At 37.0% G+C, this 16,359-nt stretch overlaps 1 protein-coding gene and 1 pseudogene across 1 annotated transcript; one reads left to right on the top strand and one right to left on the bottom strand.

Moving 5' to 3' along the window:
- Positions 1-8,811: 8,811 nt before the first annotated feature.
- On the bottom strand, positions 8,812-9,180 carry LOC145640441 (putative lipid-binding protein AIR1B pseudogene; annotated as a pseudogene).
- A 336-nt stretch (positions 9,181-9,516) lies between these two features.
- On the top strand, positions 9,517-16,128 carry LOC145640440 (uncharacterized). Its single transcript, XM_081691721.1, has 10 exons — positions 9,517-9,528; positions 10,912-11,993; positions 12,098-12,533; positions 12,633-13,313; positions 13,428-14,002; positions 14,162-14,609; positions 15,502-15,537; positions 15,619-15,768; positions 15,815-15,872; positions 15,986-16,128. The coding sequence occupies exons 1-10, from the start codon at positions 9,517-9,519 to the stop codon at positions 16,126-16,128; spliced, it is 3,621 nt and encodes a 1,206-aa protein (XP_081547847.1).
- Positions 16,129-16,359: the final 231 nt, after the last annotated feature.

Below are 16,359 nucleotides of genomic sequence, written 5' to 3'. Positions count from 1 at the left end.
TCTTGAACCCACCCCCTTTTCGAGTGGAGTTTAGTAATTGAGGCTTTTTTCGATCGGTTAAATTGGACTTTTTAATGGGTTGCTAGTTGGTTAGAGGCGGATTGGTTTGCAAATTGGTTTGTGGGTTTGTTTGTTAGGGTGGTTTTGGTGGGTGAGGAGGATTTTGGGTGGTTTCACTGATTCAAATTAAAGGGAATTGGGTGGTCAAAAGGTGGTATAAGGGGCTGCTGGTAGGTTTGAGGGTGGTATCTGGGGCTGCTGGTGGGTTTGGGGTGGTGTACTGTCGAGGGCTGCGGTAAGGTTTGGAGTGGTTTAGGGGTTATTTCAAGAAGAGTGGGTGGTTTAAGGGGTGGTTTTCGGGGGCTGCAGGTGGTTTCGAAAGGGAGGGGAGGTGAACAGTTGTGGTGAGGTGCAGAGGTCGGTGGTGGTGGTTAGGAGCTTTTCAGGTGGCTCACAAGGAGGAGGAAGGGTAAAGGAAGAGAGAGAGGGTTTTTTTTTTTTTACTTTATTTTTAATTAAAAATCAAATTTTTTTAAAAATGAAAAAAAAAAATAAAAAATTCCAACAAATCACAAAGAGACATGTGTCCAGTTGTAACCTTTATAACAAGTTACCGGTTTTTTGTTCTATTTTGAGCAGATTTATGTCAAAGGTCATTTTATTTTGGAATAATCAAAAGGTCATTTTATTTTTAAAAGACCGTTGAAAGGTCATTTTATTCTTGACAATTTTTCCTAAATATTAAGATAATGGGTGAATGGCTAGGTGGATTTAATAATACTACCTCCGTTAATTATTATGAGCAACAAAAGGGTATTATTTGTGAGACATAAATTATTCGTTTGTTGTACATAATAATTGACGGAGATAGTATATGGTTATTTAGTCCACCTAGTCATTCACCCATTATCTAAGATAATTTCAATAATGCCTTTTACATGTGGGTTGTTCCTTGGCTCAACACTCCCCCTCACATGTGAGCTGTCCATAACTTTTGGCCCATTAAAATTTAGCCATTAAAGCCCCAATTGTGAGATCGTGAACCTGACTATGATATTTTCTGTGTGTTGTATTATGATATGCACAATATACTTATACAACCTAAGAGTAGAGATTATGGCTTAACACCGGATCATAAGCTATACATGATACAACTCATACAAGGCTTAACAGTTTTCCACCCCTTTACAAACCAAACAAAAAAAATATAGGAAAAAAATGAAAAAAAAAAAAAAAAAAAAAAAAAAAAAAAACTTTTTTCATGAAAACATTGTTCATCAATAAATGACTGCTCTCTCTCAAATGTAAAAGGCATTATTGAAATTATCTTAGATTTCTTTTCTTTCATTACTAAACGACCTTGAAACTCCAAGTAACTTTCTAATTATCTCTTACGAGTATCTTTTTAATCACCTATTTTACATTCTCACTCCTAGCTAGGAAATAAGGGTGTAATTGTGTTTGATTAATGCGGAACAAATCAATGAAAAATAAGAATTGAGAAAAGCAATAAAGAAGATAAACAAACAAAACAAGGATTTACGTGGTTCGGTCAAAATAGACCTACATCCACGAATGGGGGATTCGAGAGTTTCTTAACTATAATGGAGAAAGAAAGAGAGAATAATACAAGGAGTCCTAAATCTAACGGCTCAAAAGTTAATGATCTAATTGATCAACTAAAGGGTCCTTTTATAACACAAGGAAACCCTAATAAACTCTAAGATTGTTCTCGAAGTATACTCAAATAGCCGTCATAGAAAATATATAATTTTAGGAAATATTCCATCAATTATCCTAGAATAACCTAACTACCGAGCTATAGCTCGACAGCTAGTTAATGCCCGCCGCAAGTCCTCATAGGGCCGAGCTATAGCTCACTCGCATAGAATTATAGCTCGCAGTCTCGTTGCAAATTTCCAGCTTTGTCAGGATTTTGTAAAACGGTCATAACTTTCTTGTTTCTTATTGAAATCGAGCATATGACCTATTGTTGAAAAGCTCTTAAACCAAGCTATCACCTCCAACTTGAATCACCTCAAAATCGCTTGTAGTTTGAGAGATATCTGCGTTCAAAGTTAACCCTACTAGATTTCGAGTTATAATTTAACACTCCTTTCACATGAAGTGACTGGGCTACTCTAAGGATATGACTTTAACTTTGACCCAATCTTGCCATATGAGTTAACTCAAAGTCTATCACCAACATCAAGACGCATATGACTCTTTATTGATAAATTGAATATAAGTTTTGCATATTCTACCAATAGAGAGTGTTATGTAAAAGTTCAGAGGCTTCCTTAAAACTTTTTATGCTCTAGGGCGGATAAAACTTTCGTATTTTTCACCAATAGCATATTACAATTTACAAATTGAGGTGGTTAAGTGAAAGTATGAATATTGTTTGTCCCACATTATAAAAGAAAGCAAAGAGCTCTTAGTTTATAACCCAGGTGATACTACTCCTATTGCTTATTGGATGGGCAAATTATAAGATGTACCATGGTGCATCTTGTTTTATGTGAACCACCAATAAAAATATACTCTCTCTTCTCTTTCCTCCTCTAATTTCTGATTTCTTTGTCTTTTATTTTCTCTCTCCTAATTCAAGTTTTGTTTTCTTCAACCTTTAATTTGAAACTTTGTCAATGGATCGAGTTTTTACAATGAAATAGTGAAGCTAAAGATGGCCTCGTCATCAAGGAGAAGGTGGTTAAGATGACGGTGATGATTATTTTCCGATGAGATTTCATTATCTAACCACCATGGCTAAGTTTGAGTTCTGGAATATGTATCTTTCACATTCTTTTGATTTTTTTAGTGATAATTGTGTATTTTGTTATGAACAATTCTGTGTTTGTTTATATTTTGAACAATTTAAGTTAAAAATATGAACGTATGATACACTTCTTGTCAATATATATGTTTACTGACATGTGTTTTTGGAATTATGAACATCTAGCTTTATTATAATTCTGAACATGAGATACATTACTTATGAACTTTTTTTTTTTTAGATCTATGCAATGTAATTTTAATTTTATTAAAATTTTTTGGCATTCTCTACTTTATAATTTATATATCTGAACATTTCGCATTTTGAGCAGTGTCTTTGTAATCCCCCGTATTTTTTTTAAATATTTTATAAATGAAATTTTATTTTATTTATAATATTTATTTGTTATTTTCCGGAATTTAATTTCAAAATTTTCAAATTATTAATTTGGGTCGAAAATTATTTGAACAAATTATTTTATGCACCTTGATTCTACAATATATGTCCAATCAAACAAGCCTAACCCATTTGTTTACTTAATTGACCCATTATTTTTATGAGGCCCAATCTTTCTATTTACCTACAACATTCTCCCCTATAAATACCTCATTAATCCCCAAAATTTCCCACACAAAAAGGTTTGTCTTATTTTCTCTCTCCTTTGTTTTATTAATTTGTGTAAATATAATGATTGATTTATGGATTTTGATTTTATTGTTTGAAATTATTAATTTAATTAATATCAAGTTGTATTTTGATGAATTTTCAGATTTTATAAATGTCATAATTTTCAGATTTTGTAAATTTTATAACCTAGGGTTTTTAATTATTGAAAATCATGATTTTAGGGTTTTTATGAACAATTGATTTAGGGCTTTTATAGTAATGATGTTTTGAAATTTTGGTGATTATAACGACTACTAATTATTTTAACTTAATTTCAAATTATTTTGAGCACGTAAATTCGTGTTTTAATTTTTAGATTTCCGTTCGTTAATGTTAATCCCGTTTTTAATCCCGATCAGATTCTGAACTCATCCGATTTTCGTGGCCAAATTCAGCCTCTACATATGATTTTCGGGCATTTTTTGATTTTAACGAAGTTTTTTTATACTTAAAATATTATCCTTGAGTTTGATTAATAAAATTAATTATGTTTAAAGTTATTAAGCATAAATATATGTTTTTTTATTGAAGTTTTAAGTGCTAGAAATAATTTCTAAGTATTATTTTTTATGTTTTATAAAGAGGGTTTAATCACCCATTAAAAAGGGAGATTATTAAGGGTTTTAAAATAATTTTCAGATTTTTATTAAACTTTAAACTTGCTGTAATTTCATGTATAAGAGTGTATTTTAAGGTTTTTATGAAGAAAATTTAAAGAATTATATATAAACCTTTTAATTTTAAATAAAGGGAAGGTTTTAAAGTGTTGTTTGACTTGGATTTTGAAGGTTTTAAAAGTAAGTTAGTATTGCTGTAAATTTGATTGATTGGGTATTGATTAAGATGTTATTGTTTGGTTTAGGAGAGGAGTTTATTGAAGGTGATTTCTAGTTAGTAAAGTGGCATACCAATTCGTTTGTTCAAGGTATGTACAAGTTACGAAACCTTGCCTTTAGATGCATGTTTAGGGATGTATCGAGAACTTAGTATCATGTATGGAGAAGACTTGGCTAAATTGTTTGATTATACATTGTGATTTCCGTATATTGTGTATGAGGCATGTTTGAGATATAAGTATATGACTATGGTTATGGGTGATGTATAAGTGATTGTCTTATCAATTGGATATGTTATGATTAATTAAAGGTTATGGATTCTTGGTTGTCTATAAGTGGAATTGATAATGGTTCCATGAGGTTAATTTTTAATACTCTTTCATGAATTAATTATGATTTGAGTAGAGGAATTTCATTAAGTCTTTTAAGATGAGGTTCAGGATTTGAAGTGCCCTGTGCACTTAAGGTGTTTATACACCGAGGTAGTTAAAGGATTCAATACTAAATATTGTTTGCCACTAATAAATCAAAAATTGAATTGGAACTTTGGATTGCTTGGAATGATGTGATATTTGATTGATTATATTGTTTTGCATATGAGTTATCACCAATTCTAAACTTGTAAACCACGTAAAGTGCAAGATGGATGAGCAATAAAACTCTAGATTGGTGCACTTCTGGAGTAATGACAATCAGGGGTTCGTTGGGGTACACTGGATATTAGCCGTGTACTTTTATCGAGGTCGTCTGATCTACGAGTCTCCTATTTCAAATATTATTTTTTTAAAACTAGGAGTTAGGTGAGATCTCATACTAACTACGGTCACGGAGTCGCGCCCGTGGTCGTTGGTGTTTATTGATGTTTCCGAAAGGAGGCATGGGATTTTTCTTTTATTGATGTTCCAAATGGAGCATGAGTTGGACAACCTTGTCTATTGTAAAATCCAATGAATAAAAATAATGATTTACTTATTATTAATTAATGGAGTCTTAGTAATATGAATAGTTGAGTCATGTGCCGAGTCTATAAACTAATGATGCGTAATGGTTGATTATTGGTAGCATGTTAGGGATTTCTTTTATGTTTTACAGCTTGTATGTACTCAACTTTGCTGATTGCGTGTTTTGTGTGTCTTTCTTTGGTCATGGCCTTCGCCTTTCAATGACCCTTTGACGATCCAATTTTTACACTTGTAATATTGGGGAGCAGATTAACCACATGTTCTTACATTCAGCATTCGCATCAAGGTTGTGGGATTTTGAGTGGAGTGTTGGTTACTTTTCACTACTTATTTTGCTACTTACTTTTGAATTCATTAAACTCAATATCATTTTATACTTTTCTAACTAAGTTGAGTTTGAATAAGGGCCTTAATGGTTCCAAGTTGTAAGATTTAGTTTGGTTTTGGTTATTGGTTTTGAAACTTATCTAAAATTGATTTAGTTTTTCCGCTGCTAATTTCTGATATAGCCTTAACATTTGAACACGTGGCGGTAGCATGCCAGTAATTTTCTTGGATTTTGTTCAAGGTATTTACAGGGTTTAAAAGAGAGAATTATTGGGGTGTTACAGTCTTCAAGTGCGGAAGTTTTTGAAGGGTGTTCAATGGTTTGTGGTTGGGGTTTAGAAGTTCTTGTAGGGGGTTCAAACGTTTTTTTAGGGTGTTCAGTGCTTTGTGGTTGGGGTTCAGAACTTTTTGTAGGATGTTCAGTGGTTTGTGGTTGGAGTATAGAAATTTTTGTAGGGGGTTCAGTGGTTTGTGCAGTGGTTGGGGTTCAGAAGTTTTTGTAGGGGGTTCGTTTTTAAACTCTCGGCAAGCGAGTAGTAGACTAGTAGCAGGAGGTTTTTGTAGGGTGTTCAGTGGTTTGTGGTTGGGGTTCAGAAGTTTTTGTAGGGGTTCAGAGGTTTTTGTAGGGTGTTCAGTGGTTTGTGATTGGGTTCATAAGTTTTTGTTGGGGGTTCAAAGGTTTTTCTAGGGTGTTAAGTGGTTTGCGGTTGGGGTTCAGAAGTTTTTATAGGGGATTCAGAGATTTTTGTAAGGTGTTCAGTGGTTTGTACTGTGGTTGGGGTTCAAAATTTTTTAACAATTGATTTTTTCTTAGATACATCATCTAATTTCTTCTTTTTTTGTGTTCTCGCGTTGAACATTTGACTAATTGTACTGCTCAAAAAGTTTAGGGTTCTATTTAGTATTCAATTCTAAAAATTAACAATTTAAGATCAAATTGTGAATTTGAACAATAAATTACATCTTCATCCTCTTTAGTAGGATTAGATAATTTTGATTTTCTACAAAAAAATTAAGTAAATAAATAAATAAAAGGAAAAATTGCTCCCATTAATCTGAACTTTGCTTCGTCCGCCGAAATTAATCCCAACTTTCGTTTATTATCTATTGCACCGAACTTTGGGGGGTATTAATTTCTATTGCACCCAAATGACTTGAAACCGGTTGAAGAGGTAAATTTTGCTGACTTGTGATTAATTGCACACGTGTCGCAACCAGATTGGTTCAAAAGTAAAAAAAAAAAAAAAAAATCAAAACTTAAAAATTAATTAAAAAAAAAAAACAAAACCCATCCCGTTTCCCCCAGAGCACCGGCCATCCCCATTTGCCCCCGAGCACCGGCCACCAAAGCAGCAACCGGAAAACAGTGGGGAAGGGCAAAAATCGGAGGGTAAAGCTCCAGAATGGTCGACGAGAAGAAGTCGATCGAGGTCGGAAATCGAAGAGGAAGGGGGTGGATGGAAACGAAGGAGAAGAGGGCGGAATCGAAGGGAAGAAGGGAGGAAAGAGGGCCAATCAGAGGGAGGAAGGGGGTGATCTGAGGAAGGGGACGAATTGGAGGGGGCGGAAACGACCACCCTCCTGCCGAAAATGGAAGCTGATGGGGAGGGGTTTTCGAGGGGGATGAGGGGTTTTCGAGGGTGGCTGGGCTGCTGGGGAGGGGTTTTCGGGGGTGGGGAAAGGGAAGGGGTGGCTGGGCGGCGGTTTTCGGCGGTGGAGGAGGGGTTTTCGGGGGTGGGCGCGACTTTCTGGCGGGGTTGGGGGTGGTGATGTAGTGTTTTCTGGGATAGGGGTGGGGGTTGGGTTTGGCAGGTTTTTTTTTTTTTTTTTTTTTTTCAATTTTTGTTTTTATTTATTTTCTTTTTTAAAATTTTTTTTTTTACCTATCACGTGTTGACACGTGTCTAGGTAACCTGCTACATCAGGTTGGATGACCTGTTGAGTGCAATAGAAATTAATACCCCCTAAAGTTCGGTGCAATAGATAATAAACGAAAGTTGAGATTAATTTCGGTGGACGAGGCAAAGTTCAGATTAATGGGAGCAATTTTTCCTAAATAAAAAGACAATTATATAGTAGAACATAATTTCAATTTTTCAATTTGTTATATTAGCAAACTAGGTTAGCACCCGTGCGATGCACGGGTTTCACAGTAATTTTTTTTTTTGGATTTTTGTAAATTTTGTTGTTATATTTTTTGAGTTCAAAATGTTCATAAGTTTATTTTAATTGACCTCAACTATACTAACAACTTCTAAAGACTCCAACAACCTACTATTCCTCTAAGGGTAAATTCAAGTTAATCTCTGAGATAAATGATGTGAATAAATCTACTCTCACAATTTATTCATTTTCTTTTATTTTTTAAATGATAAAAGTAAAATAATAAAGTGGCACAGATTTCAACACATAAAGTTGTGAGAGGAGATAAATTAGATTGTTAATCTCTGAGATCAAATGGGGCTCCCTCATTCCTGAAAAAAAAAAAAAAAAAAAAAAACCTAATATCAACATAAATTACCAAAATAATAGGTACCAATTTTAAATTAATTACCTAAATTTTCAACAAAAAAAAAAAAAATTAATTATCTAAATAAAAGAAGTAGCTATTACCTAATTAAAATTAATAAGCATTTTGTTTCAAAAAAAAAAAAATAGCATTTGGGCGGGAATTTTTTTCATGAGATATCGCCACGTGTTTAATTTTGAAAATAATGACATCAGCGGTGCCTACTTTAGTATTAGTTATAGATTTAACATAAATGTAGGAAAATCAATGAAGCTTAAGTGATGTTAATCTTTTTGAAGGTGTTTTCGTATGTTATTTCTCTTTTGTCATGGTAGATTGCAGTTTTTAGAAAAAGAAAAATAGTGAGAGGAGAGAGAAAATACAAAAAAATTAATTCAGGAAGGTTTTTAATTTATGAGAGTAGAGAGAAATTTTTTAAAATAAAATAATAAAAATAGGTATATATATATAAATCTAGAGTTAAACGTCTTTTTGGTTTAAATAAGGCCGCATGCCTAATACTTCGTATAAAATGAGCAACAAAGTATATGATTTTAAAATTTAGAGTGCAATGAAAAGAATCCATCTTATTATTATCAATCTCGTACAAAATCACACAAGAAGTAATGAGAAGAAAATTGCAAAAGCATAAGAAATCAAATTACACAAGAATACACAATTTTCTCAAATTTAAAAAAAAAAAAAAATTAACATCGCATAAATAAGAACAAAAACTTAGGCATGACGAGGAGGGCATTGGAAGCCACTAGGGAGCTTGCAATCACAATAGTTGACAAGAGCCGTAAGATCAACGTTTAGGTTGAGGTTAACAAGGCCTAACACATTAGCATGAACCGCGGTGCAAAGGCAGGCAGCGGCATCAAGCTTAATAAGGTTACCTACAAGGCTACAACAAGCTGCCTTCTTAGGAGATCCAACGCGAAGGTGAACAAGATCAAGCACATCTGCACACACGTTCAACTTAAGGGTATCCGGGGGGCATGACTTAAGAGGACGTGCTACATATGAAGCAAAGGCTACGTTATACAAAACAAGGTTCAACACAAGAAAGAGAGCAACTGAGGCGGTGTTTTTGGAGGCCATTATGAACAAATTTTGCTTGTGTAACACAAACTTAAAGAGATGATCAGAACAAAAGTTGAATTGAAGTAATTTGTTTGTGTTAGGATGATGAAAACTAACATCAAAGTTGAGCTATTTATAGATTTTCAAGGCCTTCGTATGCATGGGAGAATATTTTGAGACATTGAGCTGGATGAATAAGAATTATGGAAGCATCTAATAATGTTTAGAATATCACGGGTTGCCTTATTGCACATGGTTGTTATTTTGTGCTAATGTTGATATGTACATATTTTAGACATAATTTAATTTTCATGTTATCAAAGAAAGTATGCGTACAAAGTAAACAACTAAGCAATGGTATTACTAGTATGTAAAATATGAGAATATCGTATAACTTGTGAAATTGCTTAACACAAAGAATTCAAATCTGGAGTACATGTATATTGGAAGTTATTAGGTGGACTACAACTAGAATTATGTCTATTTGCGGAAATTAAACAATTTAGCATTATCGCCCTTTGATTCTTTGTTACTAAAAAGGGGGCTAGGTGGACATATACTATAGGTTGAAGGTAATTCACTAGGTTATTATGTTTCCAACTAGTTTTTGACTCGGGTAATACCTTGGGTTATCATATGATTCAATGCTACTTGGTACTTATACTGATTTTTGTTTATTATGTTGTTATATATGGAGTATTTACTTTGTTTACAATAAATGACACATAGTATAACATAGCTGGATGGTTAAGTTTTCATCATTGTTTAATCTTGAAATTTAGACCGAGTTCAATAATTCTTATAAACAATAGTTCTATTTTTACTAATGTATGAAGAAATGAAATGATAGCCAAGAAGAAAGCTGAGAGAGTGTCACGTGGAATGTGAACTTAATTTAAAACATTATTCAATAAGAAAAATTACTCGGAATATAATAATCCCACTTTTGAAGCGTCTACCCAAAATAATCCTCACCTTTGGGACATTTTTAAATAATAATCCGACCTTTATACCCAATATGCTCAAAATGGTCCCAAAGTGACCTATAACCGGTTGAGTAGATAATCTTTTTATTAAGTTGAATTTACACGTATCACCACGTGATTGGTCAAAAAATAAGTTTTAACTTTAATTTAATTAATTAATTTAAAACTGCCAGCACCAGCCCTAGCCACCTCCCCACCGCCACCATCTGCCCATACCAGACACATCGTTGAGCCCAGACCACTTGCCAGTTGCCGCTCCTCCCCCTAACCCCTTCCGTCGCCACTAAACCACCACAACAAGCCAATTATTATCGAAAATTCACCCTAACCAACCCTAAAACACCTTCGAAACCCCCACTAATGCTAACCCATTCGAAACCCGACCAACCCAGATCTCAAGAAACGAGGTGGTTGAAGGAAAGATGGGTCAAAATTGGGACGGAAGTAGGGTTGGGGGGCCGGGATCGAGACGAAGAAGGAGTTTCGTGGGTGGAGGGATGGTTAATGTGGGTTTTCTTAAGGGAGGGATGGTTAATTAGGGTTTTCAATTTGTGAGGGAGAAAGAGGTTTGATTCGGGGGAGCGGTGCTTTGGGAAAGGTAGAGGGACGCCGAGCTGGGGGAGGGGAGTGTTAACACTACTAGAAAACATCCAAATAACGACGGAAAATTTCCCTCGAAAAACTCGTTTCCGACGGAATTCCATCGGAACTAGTTGTCGGAAAACATTTTGTAGGAAAATGGGCTTTTTTCGACGGAATTCAGTCCTCAACCTCTCTGGAGCATATTGCGCATGACATTAATGAAGATCGAGCTGCTCCTCTTTCTGCCTTGGAGCTGAGCTCGCGCGATTCTTCTGGAAACCGTGCTGCTTCCCCTGTTCTGGAGCAGAAGGGGACTCGTGCTTCATCTTTTGCTGGGAAATTGGCTGCTAAAGGAGCTACACTATCCTTTGTTGCTCCGAAAGTGCAGGATGGGAAGCTAATTGCTGAGCTACAAGCAGCCGAGCTTGAGGAAGGTAATCGAAAATGGGCTAATGCTCTTGTTTTTTATGTGGTTGGCTTTTATCCTACTATTGCTGCTGTTCTTCGTTTCTTTGCTCAACAATGGAATGATATGCAAAAAACAGATGTGTATTGGCATGATGATGGGTACTTTATTATCAATATGTGTTCTAGTGATGATAGAGATACTATTTGTTCTGGTCTTCATATGTTCTTTGGAAAGCCTGCAATAGTGAAGCCTTGGTGTCCTGATTTTGATTTTCATGCTGAAATACTTAGAACTATTCCTCTTTGGGTTAAATTCCCTAATCTTCCACTTAATTGTTGGGGATCTCACACTCTTAGCCGCCTTGGTAGTTTGCTTGGAGTGTCAATTTGTGCTGATGAGTGTACTACTAGACAGCTTAGAGTGTCTTTTGCTAGGGTTCTGATTGAGATTGATGTTACAAAGCCTTTGCCATCCTCTGTGTGGGTTGAGAGTCCTTTGAAGGAATTATTGGAGATTAGGGTGGTGTATGAGTGGGCTCCTTCCTTTTGCTCTAAGTGTAACAAGATTGGTCATGATTGCTCTGTTAAGCCTCCTTTACCTAAGCAGGCTTCTAAGCAACCGACTCCTATTCCTCCTAAGCAAAAGCAAGTTTGGGCTCCTAAGCCTACCCATGATCCTGCTCCTTCTGCTGCTGTTGATGTTGGGGTTTCTGTTCATGGTCAATCTATTATTACTCCACATGTTCATACATCTAAGAATTCAGATGAGGGTTGGAGAATAGTAGGGAGGAAAACAAAAAGCCAACACACTAGAGTTCATCAGCCTGCTTCTACTTCTAATGCATTTGTTGCTTTGTTTGCAAATGAAATGGATGGTGCAGGTGGTTTCACTATCAATCCAAGCGGGGGTAAGGTTAATCCCCCTTTGGTGTCATGATTTACTCTATTTGGAATGTCAGGGGCCTGAATGACCCTGGCAAAGTTGCCTCTGTAAGGAGGTTGCTTCACTCTCATTCAGTTGATGTTGTTGGTTTGCTTGAAACAAAAATCAAGTTAAAAAATGTTCTCACTTATCAGAAGAAGTTTGGCCCTTCTTGGCTCTGGTTGTGTAATTATGATCATTCTCCCAAAGGGAGGATTTGGCTTGGTTGGAATGTGGATAGAGTAACTGTTAATGTTTTGAAGATTCATGAACAATTCATTCACTGTACTGTTTCTTCTAAGGATCTCTCTACTCAGATTTTTCTCACTGTTGTCTATGGTCTTCACTCCATTCATGATAGGCTTTCTTTGTGGGAGGGACTCAGAAGCATCTCCATCCAGCATTCTCCTTGGCTTTGTGTTGGTGATTATAACTCTATTCTTCATGCTTCTGATAGGCTCCATGGTGCTGATGTTACTGATTATGAGACTAGAGACTTTCAGAATTTGGTTGATGATTTGGACCTCACTGAGCTCAAAAGCAAAGGGTCCTTCTACTCTTGGTCTAATAAGGCTCGTACTGGCCCTAGAACGCTCTCCAGACTTGATAGAGCCTTTGGTAATCAAGCTTGGTTAGCTTCTCATGGGCACGTGGAGACTGTTTATCTCCCTCCTTCTTTATCTGATCATAGTCCTGTTTTGCTGGATATTTGCTCTGGCCCTGTGGGGAAAGGTAGACCTTTCCGGCTTCTAAGCTGTATTGTGGATCATCCTGATTTTCTTGATACTGTTTCGCAGGCTTGGGGCTCTGGTAATTCTGTTTGGCAGAAGCTTAACTCTGTAAAGTCTAGTATCAAATCTCTTACTAGCAAGCAGTTGGGCAACATTGAGGAAAAGATTGACCAGGCTAATGATGAGCTTTCTAGAATTCAAACCTTAATGGCTCAGAACCCTAATGATTTGGATTTATATGCTAAAGAATCTGATGCTATTAAAGTTGTTAAGCATTGGAATGATATTCAGGAGAGCATCTTCAAGCAAAAATCTAGGATTAATTGGGTTAAGCTTGGAGATGGCAATTCCCACTACTTCTTTTCTGTGATGAAGGCTAGGCAAGCAAGGAATAGAATTGATTCCATTTTTGATTCTAATCAGGTGTTGCTTAAGGATCCAGATGCTATCTCTCATGAAATTATATCTTTCTATAAGTCTCTTTTAGGGACTCAGGCTCCTTGGCTCCCTGCTGTTGACCTTGTTACTATGCGGAGGGGTAAGCAGCTTAGTTCTGCTGCTCAGAGCTACCTCATTAGGCCTATCTCTCATGATGAAATTGATGCTGGCCTTAAGGGAATTGATAACACTAAAGCTCCTGGTATTGATGGCTTTAACTCCTATTTCTTTAAGAGAGCTTGGCATATTGTGAAAGATGATATTTATGCTAGTGTTATTGATTTCTTTAATAATGGGTTTTTACCTAGGCAATGGAATTGTACAACTATTACTTTGGTCCCTAAAGTCCTTTCTGCTTCTCATGTTGAGGATTTTAGACCTATAGCCTGTTGTACTGTGGTCTATAAGCTCATTTCTAAAGTCATAACTGCTAGGCTTGTTGCTGTCATTGGTGAGGTGATTGATGATGCTCAGGCAGGGTTCATTCCTGGCAAGCATATTGGTGACAATATTCTTCTTGCAACTGAATTGATCAAAGGCTATGATCACAAATTTATCTCTCCTAGGTGTATGGTTAAGGTGGATTTGAAGAAAGCCTATGATTCGGTTGAGTGGGGTTTCTTGATCACTGTCATGCAAGAGCTTGGTTTCCCTCAGAGATTTGTTGATTGGATCTGGAATTGTCTTACTTCTGTCTCTTATTCTATTCTTATTAATGGTTTTCCTGCTCCCCCCTTTGAAGCTAAGAAAGGGCTGAGGCAGGGTGATCCTATGTCTCCCTTTCTCTTTGCTATTGGTATGGAATACCTCTCCAGATGCCTTGATGAGCTTAGGTTGTCTCCTGACTTTAACTTTCACCCTAGATGTGAAAAGTTAAACCTAACTCACATGATGTTTGCTGATGACTTATTGATGTTTTCTCGAGCTGATAGTATTTCTGTTAAGCTTCTCTTTCAAGCCTTCTCGAAATTCTCGAGTGCCTCTGGGCTTTCTGCTAATCTTGATAAAAGTGAAGTCTACTTTGGAGGTGTCTCTGTTGAGGTTCAGAATGAGTTGAGGGAGCTTCTTGGTGTTTCTCAAGGTTCCATTCCTTTTAGGTATCTTGGAGTCCCTCTCTCTTCAAAGAAGCTTACTATTGCTCAATGTAGGCCTTTGGTGGAGAGAGTCACTGCTAGGATTCAAGGGTGGATGGCTAAACACTTGTCCTACGCTGGGAGGCTTCAATTGGTGAAGAGTGTGTTGTTTGGTATTCAGACTTATTGGGCTCAAATTTTTATTCTTCCGAAGAAAATTCTGAAAGAGATTGAGGCTAGGTTCAGATGCTTTCTTTGGACGGGATCCTCTGCTCCTGCTAATAAGTCTTTGGTTGCTTGGAATAATGTTTGTCTTCCTAAAGTTTGTGGTGGCTGGAATCTGCTTTCTCTTCCTGAGTGGAATAAAGCAGCTGTCACTAAGTTACTTTGGGATATTGCTCACAAGGATGATAATCTTTGGGTTAAGTGGGTTCATATCTACTATTTCAAGCACAAGGATTGTTGGACCACTCCTACCCCTGCTAGATGCTCCTGGTTCTTGAAGAAGATTTTGAGTTGTAGAGATATTGTGAATGATCAAGGGGGATGGGATGGTTTCGTTCAAGGCAACAAGTTGAAAATCAAGAAGCTTTATGCTGCTATTAGGCCTCAAGTGCCTAAAGTTCCATGGAAGAGAGTTACTTGTCGTAACTTAGCAACTCCCAAGAGTGTTTTCATATTGTGGCTAGCTTTATGGAATAGGCTTGTCACTAAGGATAGGTTGCTTCAATGGCACATCTCTTGTGACCCAAAGTGTTTCCTTTGTCTGAATGGCAATGAAAGTGTTCAACATCTTTTCTTTGATTGTGATTTCTCGAGGAAGGTTTGGAGTAAGGTTTTCGGGATCTTACGTGTTTCCAAGCCTGTTCAGCAGTTTAGTGATGAGATTGATTGGATGAAGAAAATCTGCAGAAGTTCCAGATTGAAGAATAAAGTGATCCAGGTGGCCTTCACTGAAACGGTTTATGGTATTTGGATTCAAAGGAATGCAGTTCTCTTTACTGGTTGTTGCAAATCAGTTGATGCTCTTGTTCGGGATATTGTCTTTCACTCAGTTTGTAGAATCCCGGCGGGAAGCAAATATTTGATCGTTTAGGGCTTGTCTCGGGCTCTTTGTGTTTTTGTTCTGGTTTCCTTGGTTTGGGTTCTGATTCTGGGTTTCCCGTTGTTTCTTTTTGTATTGGTTTCCTTTTCTGCAGGCTGTTTCTAGTTGTTGTCTGCTAGTAGCTCTGCTGGTTTTGTGTTGCTGAGCTCTGCTGTGCTGCTGTGCTGCTGCTGCCTACTTTCTGTGCTGCTGCACTGCTGGTGTGTTGCAGTCTGTTTGCTGGTTTTGCTGTGGTTTGTATGTTGCTACACTGCTGTATGCTATTGCTGATCTGCTGGATTGCTGTGTTGCTGTTGCTGCTGCATTGCTGTCTGCTGTTGCTGCACTGATGTATGTTGTTGCTGCTGCACTGTTGTTTGCTGTTGTTGATCTGATCTGCTATATGTTGTGCCTGCTGTCTGCTGCAGTCTGCTGATGGTGTTGCTGGGTTGCTGTTGCTGTGCCTACTGCTTGCTGCTGCTGCTGGTCTGCAGTGCCAGCTGTTGTTCTGGTTTGTTGCTCCTGTTGCGCTGCTGTTCTGTTGTCTATGCTGCTGGTTTGCTCTCCTGATGCTGCTGCTGCTGTTTGTGCTGGTCTAGGGAGTTGCTGCTTGCTGGCTATGCTTGTTGTTGCTGCTGAGCAGCTGTTTTTATCGGTCTGTGCACCTCTTTTTGCTGTCCTTTGCTCTTTGCCCTGCCATTTGCTGTTTGGTGCAAGCCTTGTTGCTCTTTTTGTTGCCTAATTTTGTTTTTTGGTGTTTTGGTCAGTTTGCAGGCTTGTCTGCTTCTGATTGTTGTTTTGTTGGCTTTTAGGTGTGTGGTTTTGTTGTTTTCTAGTTTTTTTTGTTGTCTGGTCCTGGTTTCCGGAACCCTTCCTAGAAGGTGGCCGGAAATTTGAGTCCAGTTGTTCTAGGCCCTTCCTAGAACCCTTCCTAGAAGGTGGCTAGGTTTGGGTATAGAACTGGTTGTGGGGA

The sequence above is a fragment of the Chenopodium album genome, chromosome 7 (genome assembly GCF_948465745.1).
Source record: "Chenopodium album chromosome 7, dcCheAlbu1.1, whole genome shotgun sequence".
Lineage (NCBI taxonomy): Eukaryota > Viridiplantae > Streptophyta > Magnoliopsida > Caryophyllales > Amaranthaceae > Chenopodium > Chenopodium album.
The sequence above is the reverse complement of the archived record's forward strand: the minus strand, read 5'-3'. Positions and strand labels throughout refer to the sequence as shown.